Source organism: Lepidochelys olivacea (genome assembly GCF_965140295.1).
Source record: "Lepidochelys olivacea isolate rLepOli2 genome assembly, chromosome: 26".
Classification (NCBI taxonomy): domain Eukaryota; kingdom Metazoa; phylum Chordata; order Testudines; family Cheloniidae; genus Lepidochelys; species Lepidochelys olivacea.
In genome coordinates, this window is record NC_140436.1 from 14,746,942 (window position 1) to 14,773,362 (window position 26,421).

At 53.9% G+C, this 26,421-nt stretch overlaps 1 protein-coding gene across 1 annotated transcript in view; it reads left to right on the forward strand.

Annotated features, from left to right (window-relative positions):
* The window catches only part of FER1L5 (fer-1 like family member 5), an 81,252-nt gene that overhangs the window by 44,350 nt on the left and 10,481 nt on the right, over window positions 1-26,421 (forward strand). The window contains exons 28-47 of the mRNA XM_084614983.1: window positions 50-178; window positions 563-726; window positions 1,510-1,624; window positions 2,071-2,173; window positions 2,803-2,966; window positions 3,396-3,572; window positions 4,354-4,519; window positions 4,790-4,867; window positions 5,234-5,415; window positions 5,518-5,676; window positions 9,309-9,407; window positions 10,408-10,569; window positions 10,842-11,007; window positions 11,931-11,956; window positions 16,179-16,235; window positions 16,386-16,487; window positions 17,356-17,487; window positions 21,661-21,816; window positions 22,570-22,661; window positions 25,854-26,123. Of these exons, the coding sequence (XP_084471109.1) occupies window positions 50-178; window positions 563-726; window positions 1,510-1,624; window positions 2,071-2,173; window positions 2,803-2,966; window positions 3,396-3,572; window positions 4,354-4,519; window positions 4,790-4,867; window positions 5,234-5,415; window positions 5,518-5,676; window positions 9,309-9,407; window positions 10,408-10,569; window positions 10,842-11,007; window positions 11,931-11,956; window positions 16,179-16,235; window positions 16,386-16,487; window positions 17,356-17,487; window positions 21,661-21,816; window positions 22,570-22,661; window positions 25,854-26,123 (2,699 nt within the window). The remainder of the gene's footprint in view (window positions 1-49; window positions 179-562; window positions 727-1,509; window positions 1,625-2,070; window positions 2,174-2,802; window positions 2,967-3,395; window positions 3,573-4,353; window positions 4,520-4,789; window positions 4,868-5,233; window positions 5,416-5,517; window positions 5,677-9,308; window positions 9,408-10,407; window positions 10,570-10,841; window positions 11,008-11,930; window positions 11,957-16,178; window positions 16,236-16,385; window positions 16,488-17,355; window positions 17,488-21,660; window positions 21,817-22,569; window positions 22,662-25,853; window positions 26,124-26,421) is intronic.

Genomic DNA, 26,421 nt, shown 5'->3' on the forward strand with positions numbered 1-26,421 from the left:
GCTGCATTTGGAGCGGGTGCAGCGCGGCCCCTTTGCCTTCCTCTTGCAGAGCCCCCAGAGTGACGGGAAGGACACCATCCATGGCCAGCTGCGGATGCGGATGTGGCTCAGTCTGGTGTCCGACAGCCAGGAGTTCATGAGGCACTTTGAGGGGAAGATCGGGGTCTATGCAGAGTCGGTGAGCAGGAGCAGGGCAGCTTTGGGGCGAGAGGCCTCTGGTTCCTGGGGCAGGGATAATCTGCCATGGCTCCCCTGTGGGGAGGGAGGTATGCGGGATTCCCTTGCTGGACGAGGACGGTGCTGGTGCAGACAGAGAATGCTGCATACACTGGGCGCACCCCCCAGCAGGCCGATCGATTGTGACCCCAAAGCCAAGCCCAAAAGAGCTCACGCACATCACACGCACCTTCCACAGCAGCTCCGCTCAGCCCCTCTGCCATCCCGCACTTGCTGGAGATGCCCAGCGCTCACCCCGCCCCTGGACTCCGCCTGGTGTCCGTGGAATTGCCCCTGCACTGACCTGCTTCTGTCTGTGTCTGTCGCTCCCCTGGGCCCTGCTCAGTATGAGAACCAGGTGAAGATCTTTGGGAAGTGGGGGTCCAAAGGGCTGATGCAGCACCCCAGCTCCTCGGACATAACCGGGAAGATTGGTGTCCCGAGGGACAAGTTCCAGCTGCCCAAGGGCTGGCACTGGGATGGCGACTGGACAGTTGAGCCACAGAGGAGGTGAGTCATGTGACATGCAGTCCTGCTGAAAGCACCTCACAGGGGCCGTCTCCTCCCTGACGATGACAACCAGGCCAGGAAGAAGCCCAAAAACCATGTGAGGGGGAGGATTTCCAGGGGCTCTGAGAGAAACCTCCCATGTGTGTAGTACAGTGCCGTGAGGGGTGCTAGGAGGTGTGGTTACACCTTTCTCTGACACACCTGACATGGCAAAAGGAGAAAACAGCACTAGATGGGGTCTGGGAAACATCCTGCTATGCGACAGATAGTTAACCTGAGACACTGGCTAGTGGGAAGGTGGTTAAAGAGTTAAATGTGACTCCAGCTGAGTCCCCCCATCAGTGCTTGAGTAGGATGGGGAGAGCTGAGCTAGTGAAGGGCCTGGAGAGCTGATTGCACAAGTAAACTGTGGAACTCGCTGCTGCAGGATACTATTGAAGCAAATAGATGAGTCTCTTTCCAGGAGAGATTAGGCATGTCCCAGTCAGGATCGTGTCTGCAGTCATGCTAGCGAGGACTATTGCCCCAGGGCTCTCAGACCTTGTATCAGGCCTCAAGTTGTAAGAGGATCGCCAGCTGGGGTCAGGAGGAACATCCTCCCTCACTGGTAGAGGGTTCCAAAGGGAGGTGCCAGGTACTGGACTAGAGGGACCTCTGGGCACTCAGCTCCCTGAGGTTTGATGGGAGAGAACAGGAGATGACAGGAGGATCCACGCAGAGCCTTTGGAAAAGCCATGAGATGAGACTCCTGCGTTCCTAACTCTGCCCCGGCCCCCCACACAGGCTGCTGCTGGATACTGAAACCAACTACAGTGAGGTGCTGGAGGAGGTGTATGAGAATGAGAGCCGGCAGCCAGGGGAAGAGTGGGCCCCAGCCCCTTCTCCCAACACCGATGCGGTGAGGAAAGGAGGGAGCCCTGGGCAGCACTGGCTGGTGGGAGGGGTCGTCTTGGAGGTTGTTTTTCGTTGATCTGTGCCGTCAAACCAGAACCTCAGCCCCTGTCCAGGATACATGCCAGCTCCAGCCTGCAGCCTGAGCCTGCTTTCCTGCCCACCCTGGTTTGCGTCCTGCCTTCCAGGGGATGCCCAGAGGCTTTGGTCTCTGTGGTGCTGACACTTTCCCTGGGCCCTGGTCTCTGAGGACATGATTTGCAAAGGGGCTCAGCTCCCAGCAGCTCCCTCTGTTACACTCAGGGCTGGGTGTGTCAACGGGCTCAGCCCCCGACGGGCTGGGCTCTCCAGAGCATCTGGCCCCCACCGTGGCTGCTGGACCCTTCTGAAAGCTCTGGGGCACCTCCAGCGAACATGCTCAGCTCCGCATTTCCCCTGTTGTCTCGCTTCCAGGGTGGAGCCGCTGTCTCCCCAAGGGAAGGGATCGTGTGCCCTAAGGGCTGGCACTTCGAGGAAAGCTGGAGGGTGGAGGTGAACCGAGCTGTGGATGAGGCCGGTAAGTGGCCTTTCTGTGCTTGTTTCCAGGGGAATCAGTGTGGCTGCTGGGGTTGCAATGTGGAGTGGTCAGAGAGCCAGGACCAAGCTGCTGCCCACCCAGATTTGTGGGGCTTAGTGCTGACTGTGTTCCCCTGGGCACATCCTGAAGGGTCTGTGGGGCCATTGAGCAGCCCAGAGTAATGAGTTTAGCCGGTTTCCAGCAGACAAGCGTCCTCATCACAGGATCACCACCGCTGGCACAAGCTGCCCATCTTGCTGGCAGCCTCAGCAGACAGGCCATGGAGACTGAGTCCCCCTCTCGCCCTTGGAGGAGCCGGCTCCAGAGCTGGGCTGGTGGGCACATGGTGGCGGGGCGGGGGGGAGGAGAGTTTCCTAGGCTGTCCCTGCTGTAGGACAGAGAGGTCTGGTGCATGAACACCTGTACTGGGTGCAGCTTCTCCCTGCCAGCCTCAGTCACAGGATCAGCACCTTGTCCAGCCCGGCTGGTTGGGGCGTGAGCCCGGGCAGCAGGAGAGGCCAGGCAGGAGGTTGCTTGGTTTCAGGAGGGAGGGTCTGCTCGCCAGGGTGTGAGCATGCCTGCCTGGGGCCTCCTCCCCGGTCCTGCTGGCAGCCGGGCTCCTCTCTCAGGCTGGGAGTACGGCGTTGGCATCCCCCCCACCGGAACCCCCCAGGCCTGGAATGCTGCAGAGAAGACATACCACACACACCGGCGTCGGCGCTGGCTGCGGAGACGCTGTCGGGACCTGAACGCTCAGAGCCAGGAGCAGGAAATCGCCTCCTTTCTCCGGCTGGTACGTGGTGGGAGCGGCTGAGGGCAGGGGCTGTGCTCATGGTCCCTGCTGTGGGGCTGGCTCGGAAGGGGCTGCTCCCAGCACCCCGGGGTGAGGGAACTTCAGACGCACACGCTCTGGAGAGCCTTTGTGACAAAGAGGAGCGCTGCACTGCGAGGACAAACCCTCAGCTGGTGTAAGGCGGCCTGGCTCCTCTGCAAATCACCGGGGCTCCGCCGAAGTCCACAGAGCTGTCCGGAGACGCCCCTCCAGGCTCACGGATTGCACCTGAGCCTCTGGGGCCTGCAGAGGGGAGCTGGGAAGCTCCAAAATGTCTTGGGGTGAAAGCTGGTGGCCGGGGCGGGGAATTGCTTCGGGGGAATCTTACGGAGGGTCAGGGTTCAGTCTGAGCCGGATCCTTGCTGTGCAGCTCTCCCCCCGTTTTTTCAGCACTCCGCAGGGAAGCCGGCGGAAGAGGACGCCTGGGAATACGCCTCCTTCTTTGGCTGGAAGTTCCACCTGCAGCCCCGGGCGCATGACACTTACCGGCGGCGCTGCTGGCGGAGGAAGCTCGTGCCCGTGCAGCCCACCAGGGTGGCTCCCATTTTCCTCTTGGAGGGCTCCCTGGTAAGAGGCCGGGCAGCACAGGGGCATCGCTCTTGACTGTTCATTTGGCCACTGTTCTAGCCCACATGGTAAGATCCCGTCCCCAGCTGGCCAAACGCTAGAATGGCTGCAACCTCCCCACAACGGCCGGCCAGACCCACTGTATCTGCACTGTGCCTGTTACCACAGCCGGACGGGAACTGGGCGGCTCATAGGCAGCAGTCTCGCAGAGTGAGCCAACAGGAGGCTTCCCCGAGGCAGGCAGATCTCAGCTGGAAACCCCTGGCTGCTCCTTAGACCTGATCGTGCAGCCTTATGCCCATGGGTGGTCCCAGGCTGGAGAGGGAGGGGTGCAGCCTCTGGCCCATTGTCTCCCCTTGGAGCCTCTCTTCTTTCCTCTCCCAGAAAGCACCTGTCCAGCCACTAGCACAAACCCCTGGCACAAAGCAGGGTCTCCGTAGGCCAGAGGGGGCTGATTGACACATAAGGGTCAACTTGCCCCAAGGCAGCTCACAGCCCCAAGGCAGGCTGCTCCTGAGCCCCAGGGAGACGCAGCCGTAGAGAGGAGCGGAGAGGGATGACGGGGATAGTTACAACAGAGGTGGGAGGAAGTGGTTGTTGTGTTCGTGAGGATGTATAGCCGGGGGTGGGGGGTTATAGACCCCAGTGGAGTTGGAAACCTACAGCCGGAAGGAGGTGCGAGGGCATCCTGGTCAGTGAAAGCTCCACCCGGGGCCCACACTTCCAGCTGGAGATCCTGCAGCTCAGGGTGCCCAGGGGCTGAGGGCTGCTCTCTGCTCAGGGCGTGGAGTTGGAAGATCAAGAGAAGGGGGAAGGAGAGGAGGAGGAGAAAGAGAAACAGAAGGAGCAAGAGAAAAAACTCCTGGAGGAAGGAGAGAGAGAAAAGAGGTCCCCAGCCCAGAACATCCTGCAGCTGAACACTCCTCTGATCACCTGTGTCTTCCAGAGTGAGTTACTGGCATGGAGGGGATCGCACCCGGCCGCAGAGCCCCAGCAGGAAGGTGGCCCCCCAAATCTGTCCCTCCATCCACTGATTGTTTCAGGGCCCCTGCGATTTATTGGCTCCTCCTGGGCCCTGCTCCATGGCCAGAGTGAGGGATTGAAGCTTCTGCAGCTGGGCCCTGGTTGACAGCAGGAGTGGGGGGACACCGCAGGGCACCTCTGCATAGCAGGTAAGGAGGAGTGTGGGTGAGACCTGTGAACTCTTCATATTCCAGAGCCCAATTACTACCAACTGCGCTGCTACATCTACCAAGCCCGGGATCTGACACCAAGCGCGAGCAAGAGCTCCTCCGGTAGGTGACAGGAGGCAAACCCCATGACCCTCAACACATGTAGCTTCTGACCTTCCCTGCTCTACCCCACCCCTCTCCTGGCACCCTCAGATCATAACGCAAATCTTCTTGGTGCCACCCCTGCTATGACCCACCGAGGCCAGACAGGTCCCCTCTGTTGGGCATGGGAGCTCTGAATGACCTACGCTGTACAAACAGTGGCCCTACGGGTTCCCGGCTGCTGGGCGTACACTGTGTCCAAGGGGTGCACAGGTGCTGCTCAGATAGGCCAGTTCTACATCTCTCCCATGGCGCTGTGTCCGGACGGGACACTCTGCCCGTTCTGACAGGACTGAACCGCCCGTCTCTCCCGTCTCCTTCCCCCAGATCCCTATGCCCACGTGTCCTTCCTGCACATGAGCCAGCGCACACAGACCTTGGCTGCCACCCTGAGCCCCAGCTGGGACCAGACCCTAATCTTTGACCATGTGCTGATTTATGGAGACCCCCAGGCCACCCGGCAGGACCCGCCACTGGTGGTTTTGGAGCTGTTTGACCGGGATATCATTGTAAGTGCGAGATCCCAGGGAAGTGGGTAAAGGAGGAGCAGGTGAAGGGGATCTGCAGGCCCATGACTCACATGATCTGATCACGTCTCCTCTTTATATTAGGACAAGGATGACTTCCTGGGGAGGAGCATGTGTTCCCCACTAGTATGTCTGGATCTTGGATCCCGACACCTCCCCCACCTCCAGTGGTATCCAATCAGAAGGCAGCAAAAGGAAGCGGGCGAGCTCTTAGCTGCCTTTGAGCTCCTATTGAATCCCAAGGTAAAAGGGGCGCGTGTTTTATTTGGGGGGAAGGTGTTTGTACAAACTGAGGGGAGGGGTCACAAGCACTTTGAAGGCAGGACGAGAGGTCAAAATGACCTTGACAAATTGGAGAGCTGGTCTGAAATCAATAAGATGAAATTCAATGGCAACAAGGGCAAAATACTGCTCGTAGAAAGGAAAACTCAAATGCACAGATACAAATGGGAATAACTGGCTAGGTGAAAGGGATCTGGGGGTTATAGTGGCTCACACGTTGAATATGAGTGAACTGTGTGATGGTGCAAAAAAGGGTCCCCCTTGCAGTAGATTAAGCCCATTACTTCATGTCCTGCCTTCAGTGGACATGGCAAACAATTGGTCATCGTCCTCTTTATTATTGAAACGCAGTGGGATGATTCCCATGACTGGAATGTTAAAATCAATGGTTATAACCTATTTAGGAAGGAGCAAGTGGACAAAAGATGTATGTCAGAAATGGCATTATCTGTTTCTGAGTCGCTGATTATTTGGAAGAGAACATTCTTGAATGCTTATGGATCAATGTTCTAATGGCTAAAGTGCAAGATGGGGTATTAGTTGGAGTCTGCAACCAACCACCAAATCCCACAAATGAACAAGATAACTGCTTCCTTACGCACCCATCCACACTGTGTAGGGGAAAAAATACATTATCATGGGGGACTTCAATCTGAATGACGCATGCTGAAGGTCTCATGCTGCCAGAACTTGGAATGCCTGACCAACCTGATTGCCTTCTATGATGAGATAACTGATTCTGTGGATATGGGGAAAGTGGTGGACATGATATACCTTGACTTTAGCAAAGTTTTTGATATGGTCTCCCACAGTATTCTTGCCAGCAAGTTAAAGAAGTATGGATTGGATGAATGGACTAGAAGGTGGATAGAAAGCTGGCTAGATTGCCGGGCTTAATGGGTAGTGATCAACAGCTCTATGTCTAGTTGGCGGAGTGCCCCAGGGATCGGTCCTGGGGCCGGTTTTGTTCAACATCTTTATTAATGATCTGGATGATGGGATGGATTGCACCCTCAGCAAGTTCGCAGATGACACTAAACTGTGGGGAGAGGCAGAAACGATGGAGGGTAGGGATAGGGTCCAGAGTGACCTAGACAAATTGGAAGATTGGATCAAAAGAAATCTGATGAGGTTCAACAAGGACAAGTGCAGAATCCTCCACTTAGGATGGAAGAATCCCATGCACCGCTACAGGCTGGGGACCGAATGACTAAGCGGCAGTTCTGCAGAAAAGGACCTGGGGATCACAGTGGATGAGAAGCTGGATATGAGTCAGCAGTGTGCCCTTGTTGCCAAGAAGGCCAATGGCACATTGGGCTGCATTAGTAGGAGCACTGCCAGCAGATCAAGGGAAGTGATCATTCCCCTCTATTTGGCACTGGTGAGGCCACATCTGGAGTACTGTGTCCAGTTTTGGGCCCCCCACTACAGAAGGGATATGGACAAATTGGCGAGAGTCCAGCGGAGGGCAACAAAAATGATTAGGGGACTGGGGCCCATGACTTATGAGGAGAGGCTGAGGGACCTGGGGTTATTTAGTCTGCAGAAGAGAAGAGTGAGGGTGGATTTGATAGCAGCCTTCAGCTACCCGAAGGGGGGTTCCAAAGAGGATGGAGCTTGGCTGTTCTCAGTAGTGGCAGATGACAACAAGGAGCAATGGTCTCAAGTTGCCGTGGGGGAGGTCTAGGCTGGATATTAGGAAACACTATTTCACTAGGAGGGTGGTGAAGCACTGGAATGGGTTACCTAGGGAGGTGGTAGAATCTCCTTCCTTAGAGGTTTTTAAGGCCTGGCTTGACAAAGCCCTGGCTGGGATGATTTAGTTGGGGTTGGTCCTGCTTTGAGCAGAGGGTTGGACTAGATGACCTCCTGAGGTCTCTTCCAACCCTGATCTTCTATGATTCTATGAAATAAGGTGTAAATTTTTAACAGCGAGAGTAATTCACCATTGGAACAAATTACCAAGCATTGTGGTGGATTCTCCATCCCTGACCATTTTAAAATCAAGGTTGGATGTTTTCTAACAGATCTGCTCTAGGAATTATAGTGGGCAGGTCTCTGGCCTCTGGGAAACCGGGGATCAGACTAGATGATCACAATGGTCCCTTCTGGCCTTGGAATCCATGAATCTTTATTACATCCCTTAACATATTTGAAGGCTGTTATCAGGTGCCCTCAGTCTGCTTTTTTCAATGTTAAACATGCTCATTTTTTTTAACCTTTCCTCCTAGATAAGGGTTTCTAAATCTTGTATCATTTCGGTTGCTCTCCTCCGGATGCTCTCCAATTTGTCCACGTCCTTCCTTAAGTGTGGCACCCAGAACTGGACAGTATTCCAGACCTGATAACAGTCTTGAAATATGTAAAAAGTTATTATAAGGAAGATGGTGATTAACTGTCTTCCATTAGAAAGACAAGGTGGGGGAGGTGATATCTTTTATTGGACCAACTTCTGTTGGTGAGAGCGCCAAGCAGTTGAGCCACACAGTGCTCATCCTCGGGTCTGGGAAAGGCTCCCCACGTGTCCCAGCTAAACACAAGATTGAACAGATCGTTTAGCGTAAGTAGTTAGCACACGTTGGAATGGACCATTCAAGGTGAAGTGGCCTGTTAACACGCCTGAAGTCACAGGACAAATAGGGGGATCAGTGGGTTACAAATTGTTGTAATAAACTATAAATTCCGTGTGTTTAGACTTAATACAATTCTGGATTAATGGTTTATTGGGGGTTACACTAGATGACCCTTGAAGTCCCTTCTAACCCTACAATTCTATAACAATCTGTAACCCACTTACCCCCGCTTTGTCCTGTGACTACAGGAGTTCCTTAGAATATGTGCTATTTATGCTAAACTATCTGTTCGATCTTGTCTTTAGCTGACACTTGGAGAACCTTTCCCAGACCCGAAGCTCTGGGCTTGCAAGCTTGTCTCTTTCACCAACAATACAATACAAGATATGACCTCACCCACCTTGTCTCTCCAATATCATGGGACCGACACAGCTAAAACGACACTGTATACAATTGTTTGACATGGCCACCGAGGGCAGGACAAGAAGGAATTGGCTTAGTTTGCAGCAAGCGAGATTTAGGTTTGATATTAGGAAAAACTTTCTAACTCTAAGGATAGTTGAGCTCTGGAACAGGCTTTGTGAAATCCCTATCACTGGAGGTTTTGAAGAACAAGTGAGCAAACACTGTCAGGGCTGGTCTAGGTTTACTTGGTCCTGCCCGAGCACGGGAGACAGATGAGATGTCCCTGGGACTGGCAGACATCACATCACTCATCCTGGTGGAGAATCTCAGGACAGTTTCCACTGAACAAGTGTCTCCAACACAAAAGCTACGCTCTTCCTCAGGCTCCTTGCTGGCATTCCCAGGAATGGTGAGCAACAGAGACTGAGCCCCCTGGCCCATGTAGCAGGTCCCCGAGGGCTGGAGGGGTCACTTTGGCATGGGGCACGATGTGGAAGCCAGAGGAATTGCCCTTGGCTGCCAGTCCTGGTCGTTCCCCGGCACAAAAGTCCTCCGTCCGTTTTGTACAAAGAAAGAGCCAAGCATTACACAACAGCCTTGTCCTTCCCCGCCCAGGATGGTGCACCAGGCCACCTTCCCGCCCCCTCCTGGAAGAACGGGGTCTACGTCATCCCTAGCGGCATCCGGCCCACACTGAGACTGATGGCCATTGAGGTGCGTGTGACAGCCAGGGCCCCTCTGCTCACGTGGACTCTGGGGCAGAAGTAGCTTGTTTGGTGGGAGGAGGAAACAAGCCCCTGCTGCGGAGGGCACGTTGCGTTGCCAAAAGTGATGCCTGTTACTGCCACAGACCCTGCCAAGCTATTGGGCGTCAGCCACTATCTCTACCCCACAGGAGGCCCTGACTGCCTCCAGCCAGCAGGGTCTGGGGGACAGCGGGGTTGGAGCTGGGAGGCCCCCCGCATGGGGACTGCTGCAGGCAGAGCTACAAAGATCAAACCAGCACTTTGGGCAGAGGTCCATGGCCCAAATGACCTGCAAGTGCCTCCCCTCCTGAGAGGACAAGCTGCTGCTCCTCCTCATCAGGATGGGAATGGAGATGCCCAGGAAGTCCCACCCGCTTATTGCCGGGGGGGCCAGGGAGAGGTTGTCCCTCCAGTCTAGTCACCAAAGAGTGAGCGTCGAGCGATGGGACCATGTCACTTCCCCCCAGACCCTGCTTCTCCCTTTGGTTAACCCCAGCCCCTCATTCCTGACTGTAACTCTCCTGTCACCCAGAACCATCCCTTCTGCCTGGCACAAACACAGGCTGCAGTGTCTCCCTTTTCCCACCCACCACCTTGCTTGGCCAGGCAGGACATCAGTGGGAGTTTGTGCCGGGGAGCCTCTGTCACCAGCCCCTCCATCGCTCCCTGGGCCCCAGAGCAGTCCAGCCCATTCCTCTCCCTGCTGGGCGTCCAATACACTCAGGGGATGGCCAGGGCTCTCGTCCAGTGAGTTTCTGGCCCGGCTGGCTTCTAAGCTCTGTTCTGATTCTGAAAGGTCCAGATTTCACACCAGAGCCACATCGGCAGCTTCACCCCTGGTGTCTTTGCCAGTGGGACTGGTGCTGAATCACTGAGCACAGACTTGGCCCAGCCGGGCCCAGCCCAGCCCTCCTTCGTGACGTCCATCCATGGTACAACCACGCCATTCGCCTTTTTCTCCCCTCCAGATCCTGGCCTGGGGCCTGCGGGGCCTGCAGAGCTATAACCTGCTGAGCATCATGTCGCCGAGCCTGGTGGTGGAGTGTGCAGGAGAGGCCATCCAGACGGCTCCCATCAGAGACCTCCGCGAGAACCCCAACTTCCCAATCAATGTCTTCCTCATGAGAGTGGTGAGCAGGGCAGAAGCATGGGGCAGGGCGGCTCCACCCACTGCTGCTCAGCCACTTCCCTTCCCGCCTGCCTACGTGGCTGGCTGGGAGTCAGAGATGACTGGAGAGTTCCAGGGACCACTCGATCCCACCGGCCCACACCCTCGCTAGCCCTGTGGCTGGCGTTGTCTGTCTGTCTACAGTGCTCCATAGCTGCGTGTCTAGGTGGTGGCCCAGTTGCGTGCGCCTTCTGTTGCCTCCCCATGGAGCTCATGGACCTACTTGCCCCGCAGCACTTACCCATGGAAGAAGATTTAATGCCCCCCATCGAGCTGAAGGTCGTGGACAACCGTGAGTTTGGGTACAAGCCAGTGGTGGGCCAGGCCAGCGTGAGATCCCTGCGCCAGTACATGTGTGAGCCGTCAGCAGAGGGGCACCATCCCAGCCTGCCACCCCCAGGTACAGGCCAACCAATGAGTCCCACTCACCATCCCCCACATCCAGCCCAGCTCCCAGGACCTCTGGGGAACACTGGCTTTCTCCCACTGCTGGCAGGGACCTCGCGGTCTGTCACGGCCAGTCGCCCTCCTGTGGGACTATTTGCCAAACCCCACGTGTTCCCCTAGAGCCAACCGTCTGGCGCCATCGGCTCTGCCAGGCCGGGCTCCAGCATGGTGCCACTGTGCTCTAACGCAGAAACCCCCCCCCACCATCACCCCACAGAATCTTTTAACCCTGCAGCGCCAGGACTGCACATCCCCCAACATTAAAACTAAAGGAAGATGTATTCCCCTTGAGCACACACCTGGGATCCGCAGTCACCTGCTATTCCAGTCATGGGGTGCCCACCCACCGCCCCACAGCTCTGCCAGTGGCCCTCCCTCCCAAGCCGCAGCCCCCTGCTAATCCAGCCCTGAGCTCCCCACACATAGCAGTGCCCATGCCAATCAGTCCTCGCCTTGAACAGCCTGCCTGCGAGAAGCCTTGGCTTCCCATGAGTTGTGCCGGTCAGTTGCTAAATGCCGGGTTACTTTTGCAATGTAAAGAAATGCCATCTAGGGGCTGGGCTCTGAATAACCACACTGACCAGTCACGGGAGTCCAGTTGGACTCCTGACCTCCAGCGGTGGCAAGATTACATGGTAACCAATGGCTTAGTCCAGGCCCCACAGTAAGCGTAAAGAGTCCTAGTTTCTTTTCCTCATTTGTGGCATTAAAGGGCTAATTCATAGACGTTCAGGCCAGATGGGCCCCGTGTGGTCATGCAGTGCTGGTGTGGCCTAGCCATTCCTGCTGTAGGAGCTGGGAGACTCCTGGGGCTATTTCGATGTTGCCATTAATTCCGTGTCTCTTTTCTCCCCCTCCCTTCCCTGCCCCACACAGTAGCTTCCAAGGGGAAGATCGCGAAGGTGAGTGCTACTCTCCAGCAGCCCAGAGCCACCTGCTTGCTGGGTCCCCTCTCTCTGCAACGCTCATGGGAATGGCACCCGGTGCCATAGGCTTTCCTGGTCTAGCACCACTGACAGATACAGCGAGGGGTGACCCGGGCCTCAGCTCTGCTTTAACCCTTAGGGCTCCCCTCACTGCACTTCTAACAGGAAGCCCCAGTGCTGCCCCTCACTCCAAGGTGCATTGGCTTTGTGCTCGCATAGCCGGCTTTTAACCAGTCTAAAGGGCCCTATGAGGCAGTATCATCTAGGGGTTAGAGCAGGGGGGACAGAAGTCAGGAGATCTGGGGTCTATACCCAGCTCTGTCACAGACTTGCTGTAAACTTGGACCAGTGCTATGCACTCACTGTGCCTCAGTTTCCCCACCTCAGATGCCCCTCCTCCAGGAAGCTGAAAAGACAGCCAGCAGCAGGACACTCCTGCCCATCCATGTTGGCTCCCTGAGCCATGTGGGACCCTGCTGCAGTGACCTATCTACAGAGCTCTCCCCTACAATAACGCCGGGCCATTCATATGAACATTGCTGGGCCTGGATCACTAACACAGATGCTGTTAAAGCCGTGCCAAAGCTAACGATCAAAATGCCAGCTGAAGGAAAAGGTACCCTATTCCCATGCTCGATCCTTGGGTTACCACTCCTCACAAGGGCCCTGCAGACCCTCCAGCTGGCCTGGCCAGTCCTCCACTTACCTAAGAGATGTGAGATGGCTCCTAGAATGTCTCCGAAGGGGACTTGGGGGGTCACGTCCTGAGCCATCAGGAGCCCAGCAGCAGGGCAGCATCTGGTGGGCCAGGCAGGAGCTGATCAGGTGTGTGACGGGTCCCCGCGGGGTGCAACCTGGAACTGGGGTGCCACTAAGCCCTCTGTCTGTCCAGCCTGGGCTCCCTCTTGCACTGTGCTGCTGTGACAAGCTGCAGACCGCTGCCGATCCCACACTCCCACCAGCATTCACACAGGCAGGGACACACCCAGCTGCAATTACATGCAGGCTTTGGCCGGCCACTGCATGAACCAACAGTGGAGAGCCCCAAACCCCCCCATCTCCATAGGCGCCAACTTCCCCTCTTTTCCATGGATGCTCGACCTGCTCCCGGCCCCGCCCCCACTCCACCCCTTCCATGCCCCCATTCCAACCCCTTCCCCAAAGCCCCTGCCCCAACTCTGCCCCCTCCCTGCCCCTATTCCAACTCCTTCCCCAAAGTCCCTGCCCCAGCCCACCTCGTCCTCGCCTCCTCCCCTGAGCGTGCCATGTTCGCACTCCTCCCCCTCTCCTGGAGCAGCCAAACAGCTATTTGGCGGTGGCCGGGTGGAAAACGCTGGGAGGTAGGCAGAGGAGCGGGGACATGGCTCACTCGGTGGGAGGCGAGGAGGAGGTGAGGTGAGGCAGGGCGGGGAGCTTGGCTGCTGGTGGGTGCAGAGCACCCACTAATTTTTCCCCGTGGGGCTCCAGTCCCGGAGCACCCACGGAGTCGGCACCTATGCCCATCTCCCCAGCCGAGGACCCCAGTGCTGTACCATCCTGCCCTGTTCACATTTTGGCCAGTATATGGGTTTAATAGCTGGTCTGTCTCTCCCTCAATGTGAAGAGAACAATGCACACTTGTGTTAACCAAGCTGAGATTTTCCCCAAGGCACACTGGCTTAGATTAAAACATAAAACAAGTTTATTAGCTACTAAAAGATAGATTTTAAGTGATTATAAGTGATAGCAAACAGATCAAAGTAGATTACCATAAGAAATAAAACAAAAATGCAAACTGAGCTTAACATACTAGATAGATTGAATCATAGAATCATAGAATATCAGGGTTGGAAGGGACCCCTGAAGGTCATCTAGTCCAACCCCCTGCTCGAAGCAGGACCAATTCCCAGTTAAATCATCCCAGCCAGGGCTTTGTCAAGCCTGACCTTAAAAACCTCTAAGGAAGGAGATTCTACCACCTCCCTAGGTAACGCATTCCAGTGTTTCACCACCCTCTTAGTGAAAAAGTTTTTCCTAATATCCAATCTAAACCTCCCCCACTGCAACTTGAGACCATTACTCCTCGTTCTGTCATCTGCTACCATTGAGAACAGTCTAGATCCATCCTCTTTGGAACCCTCTTTCAGGTAGTTGAAAGCAGCTATCAAATCCCCCCTCATTCTTCTCTTCTGCAGGCTAAACAATCCCAGCTCCCTCAGCCTCTCCTCATAAGTCATGTGTTCTAGACCCCTAATCATTTTTGTTGCCCTTCGCTGGACTCTCTCCAGTTTATCCACATCCTTCTTGAAGTGTGGGGCCCAAAACTGGACACAGTACTCCAGATGAGGCCTCACCAATGTCGAATAGAGGGGAACGATCACGTCCCTCGATCTGCTCGCTATGCCCCTACTTATACATCCCAAAATGCCATTGGCCTTCTTGGCAACAAGGGCACACTGCTGACTCATATCCAGCTTCTCGTCCACTGTCACCCCTAGGTCCTTTTCCGCAGAACTGCTGCCTAGCCATTCGGTCCCTAGTCTGTAGCGGTGCATTGGATTCTTCCATCCTAAGTGCAGGACCCTGCACTTATCCTTATTGAACTTCATCAGATTTCTTTTGGCCCAATCCTCCAATTTGTCTAGGTCCTTCTGTATCCTATCCCTCCCCTCCAGCGTATCTACCACTCCTCCCAGTTTAGTATCATCCGCAAATTTGCTGATGATGAATTAGCAATTTCAAATTTGAATATGAATTAGCAGTTTCTCACCCTGAGTGATGGTACAAGCAGGCTTGCAGATTCTTAAGGCACAAGCTGTATTTGCTTTGCAGCTTGGGTTCCCCAGGTTTTCATACACAGGCTAAAAATCCCTTTAGAAGATAAGAGAAGATAGAATCATAGAACTGGAAGGGACCTGGAGAGGTCATCTAGTCCAGTCCCCTGCACTCATGGCAGGACTAAGTATTATCTAGACCATTCCTGATGGATGTTTATCTAACCTGCTCTTAAAAATCTCCAATAATGGAGATTCCACAACCTCCCTGGGCAATTTATTCCAGGGCTTAACCACCCTGACAGTAAGTTTTTCCTAATGTCCAACCTAAACTTCCTTTGCTGCAATTTAAGCCCATTGCTTCTTGTCCGATCCTCAGAGATCAATTTTCTCCCTCCTCCTTGTACCAAACTTTTATGTAACTGAAAACTGTTATCATGTCCCCGCTCAGTCTTCTCTTCTTCAGACTAAACAAACCCATTTTTTTCATTCTTCCCTCGTAGGTCATGTTTTCTAGACCTTTAATAATTTTTCTTGCTCTTTGGACTTTCTCCGATTTGTCCACATCTTTCCTAAAATGTGGCACCCAGAACTGGACACAATACACCAGTTGAGGCCTAATCAGCATGGAATGGAGCGGAAGAATTACTTTTTGTGTCTTGCTTATGACACTCCTGCTAATACAGCCCAGAATGATGTTCGCTTTTTTGGCACCAGTGTTGCACTGTTGACTCATACGTGGTCCACTATGACCCCCAGATCCCTTTCCACAGTAATCCTTCCTAGGAGGTCACTTCCCATTTTGTGCCTGGGTCCAGCACTTCCCCCAGTTCAGTCTTTATTCCTGAGGTGTTTCCAGGAGTCCTCTTGTGTGGGAAGTGAAGAAGAACAGATGATGTCACTCCCTGTCTTATATAGCATTTGCATCTGGCGGGAACCCTTTGTTTTAAACTTGGTTCCCAGACCAGTTTAGTGGAAAAATACAGACACCCCAAAATGGAGTCCAGAGTCATGTGATCTGGTCACATGGCCTTGCATATTTTGTGAGTCACAGCAGCCATTACTTACAGGCTGTCTGGAGCGTTCACAGGAAGGCTCAGCTCTTCCATGGTCCATTGTCTTTGCTGATGGGCCATCAGCACTGTCTGGCTTCTTCCTTGTTGTACCTGAAAGGCTAGTTGTGGGTGTCACCCAGAGTAAGCACATTTGAAATACAGATACACAGTCAATATTCATACTTTCAGATACAGATGCATACAAATAGGATAATCATATTCAGCAATGAATGAAAACCAATGAAAACTTTTCCCATCTTGTACAAAATGCATCATCATTATGTCATAATCATATCATAATAACATCACTGTGAAGAACACGGGGTGCCGTGTCATAAGGTGTATTAAGCTCCTTGGGCGTGACACATTTGTCTCTCCTCATCTCTGCAGATGCTGGGCAGGATGGCTGCTGAGTCGTGGCTTCGAACCACACCAAGAGCAGAGAAGGTGGGTTTCACAGGGGGGTCGGAAGGAACTTGGAGCAGCAGCCCCGCATGCCCAGTGGGGTAGCAGCTCTCAGCAGCAGTGCAACAGAGATGCCTGCATCCCCCACTGTCTAGCAAGGCTCATGCTGCTTTCCCTTCTGTTCTTCCCCAGGAGAAGGAGGAGTGTGTCGACTGGTGGAGCAAGTTCTATGCTGCCACGGGGGATCTGGCAAAGAGCGGAGACTACCTGCAGACAGGGCTGGACAGCCTGAAGGTGTGCGCCTGGCTGGCAGTCACACATGGTAGAACCTGGACCGGGGGTTGCAGAGAGGTGTTTCCCCTCTGCTCTGGGGATGATGACTGCCCTGACCCAGGTGGAACCTGCCTTCTGACGGCCAGTGGGGTCCCCACAGCCAGCCAGTCTGGCCCTCAGACAGCTGGGCAAGGGAGCTATTTCTCCCCTTGCCCCGGGAGTTCTGTGGGGAATCAGAGCTGGTCTTTTCCTGGCTGGCCACAAGGGGTTTCCCTCAGTAGCTAGATTCCACAGTAGTCACAGCGGAGAGGCTGTGATGCTCGCAGCCAGATAGGCCTTGGCACATAAACAGGATGCCAAGTCCTTCCTCATTCCCTGTCCAGAACTGTATGTACATTGCAGTCATACAGCTGCCACGCTCCACCCCAGAAGTGGCTGCATTTCTGTGACAGGTGAAGTGGTTTAGGGATCAGTAATTCCCAGACCAGTCGGTGGGGCTCTATAAGACTCTAAGATATTGTAACAAATACATGGCCTCGTGACCGTGCTGCTCTCCGGGCTTCTCAGCAGCCTCATGTAGAGAGCTCAGAGCCCCTGCCCTACAAGCACAGCTAACAGTGGATCTCTTGTCGGCGGGATGGGGCGTATGACGCATTCACAGCTGGCCAGTTCTGATTGCATCCAACAGAGGACAATCAGGCACACCCTGCTAGCCTGGTCACTCACAATGGTGCCAGTGGAGGACAGTCCAGGCTCCTGGTGTAGAAATCTGCCTCTGGGGGATCCTGTTCCTCCCTGGCTCAGTACCAGCCCTTGCTGACCCCATGGCACAGACTCTGCACGACCAAGCTGTTAGTGTCCAAAGCCTGAGCCTGTGGTTCCTTGGCAGGTCTATCACTGTGAGTTGGAGGCCGTGCCGGAGTTCCAGGGCCTGCAGGATTTCTGCCAGACCTTCAGGCTGTACCGCGGGCGGGGGCGGGAGGCGGCCAGCGAAGACCCCCTGGTAGTTGGGGAATTCAAGGTGAGAACCAGGCGCCAGGTATTTGGCTTTTTGGGGGGTTTCATTGCGAAGCTCCCAGGGCATATCAACAAGGTCCTACCCCTAGGAGCAGCTGCCCCTCCACAGCCCAGTGTCTCTGTGTCCAGCCACCAGAGGAGCTGGACACGGGGGAGCAAAGGGGCTGGTCAGCTGAGGTCTAGTGACAAATACTCAACCTTCACCCAGTGCGGTGTGTGCCATCTTCAGAGTACAAAGCTCCCAGACCCCGCTGTGGCATTACACCCCCATACTCATCATAGAGAGATTGTTATGATATGATTATGGCATAACCACGATGTAATAAGACCTGTGAGAGATCATTAGAAAGGTGATGATTTACTGGACATGATTATCCTATTTGTATGCCGGTATCGTTGCTGTATCTGAGGTTAGGAATATTGTCTATGCATCTATTACAAGTGTGTTTACACCTGGGGAGCGCCCACCAGACAGAATGCACTCAGTCTAGATGGCTGGCTGTCAGGAGGAGCCATTAGAGAGAACAATAGGTCTTAGAAGATGCTAATCTCCCCCTGGGGAGGCTTCCGAGGATGTTACAATCAGCCTCTGACTCATGGCTGCTATGGCCCTCCAGAGACATGTGACCAAGTCCCCTGATACTGGAATCCATCTTGGAATACCAGTGTTTTTTCACTGTCTGGCATGGGTACTAAATTTGGAGACAAACGGTTCCCACCGTGGGCAAAAGCTATTTCAGGCAGGGGAGTGACATCATCTTGGTTCATTCTTCACTAACTCCCCACCCAAGGAAGAAGGCTGCTGGCAACACCTGAGAAAGAAAAAGATTGAGCTGGGATTGGAGGGCTGAGCCCAGATTGAGATTGGAGGGCTGAGCCCAGACCTCAGATTGTGTGTTGGCTTTTATTTGCTAGGTAATCTGCTTTGATCTGTTTGCTATCCCTCGGAATCACTTAAAATCTATCTTTTGTAGTTAATCAACTTGATTTTGTTTTGTCAAAAGCCCAGTGTGTGGAATTCCTAATTGGGGGGCAAAAAGCTGTTGCAAATCTCTCAACACATTGCGGGAGGGAGTGAGTTTCATGAGCTTATGCTGTGCAATTCTCTGTGCAACATAAGATGGTACAATTTTGGGTTTGCACTCCAGAGGGGGATGGACACTTGAGTCCTGGGCAGTTCCTTAGCTGAGCATTCCCATGCAGAACTGAACTCAGCATCTGTGTGTGAAGCTGCAGTTGGGTGTATATGTGTGACGGGCTGGATCACAAAAACCCCCTGGGGGCTTCCAACTGATGTGCCAAGACTGCTTCTGCCCCTGCTTTCCTACCCTCCCAGCTGGGGACTTCAGCCCCTGCCTGGTTTGAGCCAGACCCACTAGCCTGCTGCAAACCAAAACCCAGGTCTGAACCACGTCCCCTAACAGCTGTAGGCTTAAACTGAAAGCAGCTGAAGAGGTGTTCCTGTCTTTAACACTCAGATGCTCAACTCCCAATGGGGTCCAAACCTAAATAAATCCATTTTACCTTGTATAAAGCTTATACACGGTAAACTCAAATTGTCCGCCCTCTGTAACACTGATAGAGAGATATGCACAGCTATTTGCCCCCCCCCCAAGTATTAATACATACTCTCGGTTAATTAATAAGTAAAAAGTGATTTTAATAAATACAGAAAGTAGGATTTAAGTGGTTCAAGTAGTAACAGACAGAACAAAGTGAATTACCAAGCAAAATAAAATAGAACACGGAAGTCTATGTCTAATACTGTAAGAAAACCGAATACAGATAAAAACCTCACCCAGTAAGCTTCCTTTTACGTCTGGGTCCAGCAATCACTCACACCCCCTGTAGCTGCTGTCCTTTGTTCCACTTTCTGTCGGGTATCCTTGGGGGTGGAGAGGCTATCTCTTGAGCAAGCTGAAGACAAAATGGAGGGGTCTCCCACAGACTTAAATAGACTTTCATAGAATCATAGACTATCAGGGTTGGAAGGGACCTCAGGAGGTCATCTAGTCCAACCCCCTGCTCAAAGCAGGACCAATCCCCAACTAAATCATCCCAGCCAGAGCTTTGTCAAGCCTGACCTTAAAAACTTCTAAGGAAGGAGATTCCACCACCTCCCTAGGTAACGCATTCCAGTGCTTCACCACCCTCCTAGTGAAAAAGATTATCTTAATATCCAACCTAAACCTCCCCCACTGCAACTTGAGACCATTACTCCTTGTTCTGTCATCAGCTACCACTGAGAACAGTCTAGATCCATCCTCTTTGGAACCCCCTTTCAGGTAGTTGAAAGCAGCTATCAAATTCCCCCTCATTCTTCTCTTCCGCAGACTAAACAATCCCAGTTCCCTCAGCCTCTCCTCATAAGTCATGTGTTCCAGTCCCCTAATCATTTTTGTTGCCCTCCGCTGAACTCTTTCCAATTTTTCCACATCCTTCTTGTAATGTGGGGCCCAAAACTGGACACAGTACTCCAGATGAGGCCTCACCAGTATCGAATAGAGGGGAACGATCATGTCCCTCGATCTGCTGGGTCCTTTCTCTTGTGGGTGGAGACCCCCCCCTCCTATGCAATGTCCAGCTCTAAGATGGAGTTTTGGAGTCACATGGGCAAGTCACATGTCCATGCATGACTCAGTTTTTACAGGCAGCAGCCATTGCTTACCTGCTACCTTGAACGTCCTCATGTAGACTTCTTATGTGGATTGGAGCCTTCCAAGATGCTTTGTCCCTTAAGTGCTTCTTGATTGGGCACTTAATTTGCACATGCCTTTCTCAAGAAGCTGACCAAATGCTTTACAAAGGCTACTTAAAAATCAAGCAAGTACACAGCTATCATAAACCTACAGCTAAGGGTAGCATAAAATCCCTCCTTTGACTGTAAAGGGTTAAGAAGCTCAGATAACCTGGTTGGCACCTGACAAAAAGGACCAATAAGGGGAGAAGATACTTTCAAATCTGTGGGGGCAGGTTTTTGTTTTGGGTTTGGGTGTTCTCTCCGGAGACAAAGAGAGAGACCAAGCAAGTAATCTAGCTCCTAATGAATGATACATCTAGACTTACAGAAATAGTAAATAATAGCAAGGAAATGCGTTAGAGTATCTTTTGTTTTAGCTTGTGAATTTTCCCTGTGCTAAGAGGGAGGTTTATCCCTGTTTTTTGTAACTTTGAAGTTTTGCCTAGAGGGAAATCCTCTATGTTTTAAATCTTATTACCCTGTAAAATTACCTTCCATCCTGATTTTACAGAGGTGTTTCTTTTACATTTTTTTTCTTTATAATAAAGTTCTGTTTTTTAAGAATCTGATTGGTTTTTAGTGTCCTAAAAACCCAAGGGTCTGGTCTGTGCTCACCTGGTTTAACACCATATGGTTGGTAGATTATTCTCAAGCCTCCCCAGGAAAGGGGATGAAGGGGCTTGGGGGGATATTTTGGGGAAACAGGAACTCCAAGTGGTCTTTTTCCTGAATCTTTGTCGAACTCACTTGGTGGTGGCAGCAGTACTCATCCAAGGACAAGGAAGGATTTGTGCCTTGGAGAAGTTTTTGACCTAAGCTGGTAGAAATAAGCTTAGGGGGTCTTCCATGCAGGTCCCCACATCTGTACCCTAGAGTTCAGAGGGAGAGGGAACCCTGACAACAGCCAATATTCATAACTTTGAATAAAAAAATGATACATGCATACAAATAGGATGACTAGATTCAGTAGATCAGAACCTTTACAGAGATAGGTTACATGGTATATGTAGCATAAAACATATTCTAGTTATTCCATATATACATTCATAAGCATATTTCCATAGGGTACCATCACAGTATGTGCTGGATGGGGCTTGAGGGCTTGTCTCAGCAGTACAGTGTGAAAGGAAGCCCAGGCTGGTAGGTCAGGCAGGCTCAGTGGTACGCCAGTTCCAAGTGGCACCCTGGGGGAAACCCGTCACACCCGCCATCCAGGGCCAGGCATGCCAGCCGGCACCGTGACCCTCCTCCATCGGCCCTGATCTCTGAGCATGGCCGCTGGCACGGTACCCAGCCGCTGCCTGCTCCAGTCTCTGAGCACAACAGCACGAGTAGCACCGTTCCCAACAGGGAATGGGCCCCAGATGCTCAGGGGACAAGACTCCGTCAATCCAGTATCTGAGCAGCTAGAAGTCACGTGGATTGGTTTGTTTGCAGGGACTCTTCCAGATCTACCCACTGCCGGAGGACCCCAGCTCCCCACCACCGCCACGCCAGTTCCAGGAGCTGCCCAAAAGCCAACCGCAGAAGTGTCTGGTCCGGGTTTACATCATCCGGGCCTTTAATCTCCCGCCAAAGGATAGGAACGGCCTGGTAATTGCCCAATTCCCAGGTCTTCTCACCCGCTTTGCACACTGCTTCCCCCCCACCCAGCACCCACTCCCTGTGGCACTGGGACAAAGCTCCTTGGGCTGGTGCACGGCCCTGGAAGAGTATCGACAGTGCCCTAATAAAGCCACGTCCGGGAGTTTCAGATCCGGGGTCACTACTGTGCTAAAAGCAGCCGCAGGGGTGCTGAGGGTGCGGCAGCTCCCCCTGGCTTGAAGTAGTAATAACAACCAAATACATGGGTTCCGCTTTCAGCACCCCACTCTAAAAATAGTTCCAGCCCCCCTGAGTGGCCACGTAGACATGCCTGCTTGGCTCTGACACCTGACGAAGGGAAGGGTCTCAGAGCCTGGGCTCCAGCCCCGCTGTCGCATGAGCCTGTAGACCAGCCCTGCAGCGTGGTGGTTTGCCGTGTGGCTGTACCCTAAGGGACCTGACAATCCAGAGTCCCACTCCTGGAGGCACTTGGCCAGTTCCAAGGGGTTAATTGCTACCCCAGTAGTCCAGCTCTGACTGATGCCACAGCCGTGTCCCAGCCGGCCCTGTTCCCGGGTCCTGTCGGGGAGAGATCAGCTTGTGCTCCTCAAGCTTCAGTCCAGTGCCTAGGCCCGTCTGACACAGCCTGGAAGCCCCTTTCCGGCTCCGCTTCCACCCCCCAATTCCTGGATGTGACAAGAACAGGGCGTGGCACTAGGGGGATGTTTATTAACTGCCCCTTCTTGGCTGTGCCCCTTGCAGTGTGATCCCTACGTGAGGGTCACCCTGGGCAAGAAGAAGCTGGGGGACAGAGACCAGTATCTGCCCAACACCCTGGAACCTGTCTTCGGCAGGTAAGTCCAGTCAGCAGCTCTCCAGAGCCCCAGGGCAGCTCAGGGTCTAAACCCTGCCCACCCCACCCTGAGCTCTGCGGATCACCGAGCAGCCTGGAGGGAACAGGTCAGAGCGAAGGGAACATGGCCTGGTAGCGGGCAAAAGATGGGGGCACACCCCTTCCCTCCAGGGAGCATACTCTCAGTGCCTGCGAGGATGGTGTCTGTAAGAGCCAGCTGAGGTCACTCAATTAGGGTGAACTGCAAACAGAATGGGGCAGACAAACGCCAAATGCTGGTGGATATTCCACTCCTTAGATTTACCCAGCCAGCCCAAAACAGCCTCTGTATCACCTCCCTGGTCACCCAGACGTCCAAACAACACAGTTCCCTTAAAGTAGCCAGCCTCAGGCCTCCATTCAGACACACCTGTCAGGTATGATAGTGATTACTGAAAATCTTGTCTCATCATATAAAAGAAAAGGGTCTTCCAATCCCAGAGGATCAGCCACACACCCAGGTCCAATTATAACTTAGATCTTACCCAAAATACACGCTTATAGCCAATCCTTGTTAACTAAACTAAAATTTATTAAAAAAGAAAAGAGAGAGAGTGTTGGTTAAAAGATCAAGATCCAGACAGACTTGAGTTCAATTCTTGAGGTTCAGATACAGAGCAGAGATGAGCTTGTAGTTGACAAAAGTCCTTTTAGAAATAGGTTTCAGAGTAACAGCCGTGTTAGTCTGTATTCGCAAAAAGAAAAGGAGGACTTGTGGCACCTTAGAGACTAACCAATTTATTTGAGCATCAGCTTTCGTGAGCACGAAAGCTTATGCTCAAATAAATTGGTTAGTCTCTAAGGTGCCACAAGTCCTCCTTTTCTTTTAGAAATAGTTCATCGGTTATAGTCCAATGTCCATATTCAGGGTGACTCCAGTCAGTGACTGGGGATCTCAATCCTTATGGCTCAGGGTTTCCCCTTCTTGAAACCCAGAGCAGATCAGAGATGAAGCAGGATCGTGTCCCAGGGTTTTTATACATTTCCAGCAGCCTTTTGGCCTGAGAAGACAAGAGGCTCAACTTCCCTTCTCCCAGACATCACAGGAATTAACCCAGGGTCATTTATCCAGTAAACCAGGGGTGGCCAACCTGAGCCTGCGAAGGAGCCAGAATTAACCCATGTGCCTTGCCAAAGAGCCCCAGTGATACGTCAGCAGCCCCCCATCAGCTCCACCCCACCCGCTCCTAGTGCCTCCCGCCCACCGGCAGCCCCACTGCGCAGCACCTCCCCCTCCCTCCCCGCACCAACTGATCAGCTGTTCTGTGGGGTGCAGGAGGCTCCGGGGAGGAGGGGGAGCGAGGGCATGGCAGGCTCAGGGGAGGGGGCAGGAAGGGGTGGAGTGGGGGCAGGGCCAGGGGTTGAGCAGGGCGCCCCCCCCCGGCCCATTGGAAAGTTGGCGCCTGTCGCTCCAGCCCCAGAGTCGGCACCTAGACAAGGAGCCGCCTCTTAACTCCTGAAGAGCCGCACGTGGCTCCGGGGGCCCAGGTTGGCCTCCCCCGTGTTAGAGAGTTCAGACACCGGGTACCACAACCTTCCAAGAGCCAGAGAGACAAAGATACTATTGCACTCGAGTGGCTCCCTAAACGTTAATACCCCTCTTTTGATCTTTGACTCAAAGCCACAGCCATAGACAAGCCTCGTTTGCTTCATCAGAAGCCCTGAGCAAACAGCTCCCCTTCTCTTTCTGACAAGGCCCGCTGCAGTTCCCAGCTCTGTTCATTTCCATCTCTTCCTAACCCGTCTCTAAAGCTCGGCCCTGGGTCAGGTCAGTCGGGGAGTTCATTAACGCTTTCTGGCCCTGTCACCTTTCAATGAGATATTATATTACACTCCTAACGTCACACCCGGTAGTGGGCAAAAGGACAGGTGGGCACACCCCTTCCCTCCAGGGTGTATGCTCTCGGTGCGTTGGCAGAGACACCAGGCCGCCTTTTCAAAACAAGGCAGCAATGGATTAGTCATCTGGCTACAGAATCTGAGCCCCCTTAGGTTAGCAGAGGGTGGCTGAGAGGGGGAGCCGTGGAATTGACAAGGGGGTCAATTTCACTGCTGGTAGGGTCCCTGTTTTGAAACTGAGGGTGGGGGTTCCAGCTGTGAGCCCCAGCAGCGCTCCCAGCCGGAGCCAGGTGCTGTCCGGGCTCTCAGCTCCCCACTGCCCACAGAGCTCCCCTGCCCGGGCCGCAGCCAGGCTCCAGCTGGGAGCTTGGCACCAAACCGAGAGCCTGGGCTCTCAGCCCCCCCACCCGGCCCTCCTGCCCCTGTTAAGTTGTTGCGAGTGCTCCAGGTGAGGACGTGCGCCACCGACAGACAGGGCAGGACAGTGTGAACATGAAAAACCACAGTAATTCCTGCAGTGCTGTAACACAGGTCAACACAGCTGTGTAGTGTGGACATGGCCTCTGTCTAGGTCAGAGCCCTGTGTCGCTGGGTGTGTCTACACTGCAGAATAATCCCCACAGCAGCAGCAAGTCTGGCTTTGGGGGGGCGTCTCAGCCCGACCTCCAGCCCACGTGGGAATGTCTGCGGGGCTGGTTAGCTCCACAGCACGACCCCTGTGATCCCGAGCCAGGCTCTGCGACTCGCTGCCGCTGGTGGGTTTTTACAGTGTAGATGTACAATGTGAGCTCAGCTCTTCCCCCAGCCACCTGCCTCCTGTCTCCTCCAGCTGGGCTTTGCTTCCCTGCAGAGAGGGGGAATCTCCTTCCTCATGGCTGTGCTCAGGAGCAGCGAATGTCCAGGCCTCATGTGCCATTCACAGGTGCAGGCTCCGGTCAGTTTGTGATGGCTCTGGGCTCTAACCAGGCTGCTGTGGGAGCCAAACACCGGTCCCACCTCTTTACGATCAGTGCAGAGCCCAGAGGGAAACTGAGGGCACATAAACCCACATTCGGCCTGGAGCTTGGCCCTGCTGAGCCGTGCTCTGAATGTGCCGAGAAGCGTTTCCCTTGCAGTGTGCAGCTGGCTTGCATGCAGAGGGGGCAGAGGTGGGATGGCTGGGCCTGTGTCAGGCCCGGCCCAGAGCTACAGAGCTGGAGTGTCTGGTGGCAGTAAAGCCCCAAGACCATCTCCTCCTGCCAGGGACTCGCTGTGCGGTGTGGCCTTTCCCCGGGCTCTGGGCCTCCCCAGTCCCCCAGGGCTCTGGCCCAGGCAGGTGGAAGGGCAGGAGGGAAGGCGGAGCTGAGGCCAAGAGCCCTCGGGCCGCAGAGCGAGCTCCCGTCCCTTTCTTTGCCCCTGCCCACCGTCCCGTCAGGATGTTTGAGCTCCGGTGCACCCTCCCACGGGAGAAGGACTTGCAGATCTCGCTCTTTGACTACGACCTCGTCCTCCCGGACCAGAAGATAGGGGACACCAGCATCGACCTGGAGAACCGAGTCCTGTCCCGCTTCCGGGCCAACTGCGGGCTGCCCCAGTCCTACTGCATGTGAGTGGCCAGCACCCTCCCCCGCCTCCCCCCAGCTGGGCCAGGGCAAGGCTGGAGTCTCTCCCTGCCGACTCCCTGCCATCTGGGCTGCGGAGCTGGGGCAGAGCCTCCCCACCCAGAGGATTTCAGCCTGTGTCGGTGCCCAGGCCCTCGGGAGCCAGCCACCGTGACCCAGGCAGAGGCAGGCTCCTGGGTCTGCACAGTGGGTGTTGGGCCCTGTGTGATCGGGACACCAGGGCTAGATGCACCCCGGTACTTATCTGTCCCTGCTGCAGAAGTGATGGGGTCCCTTGGCCTC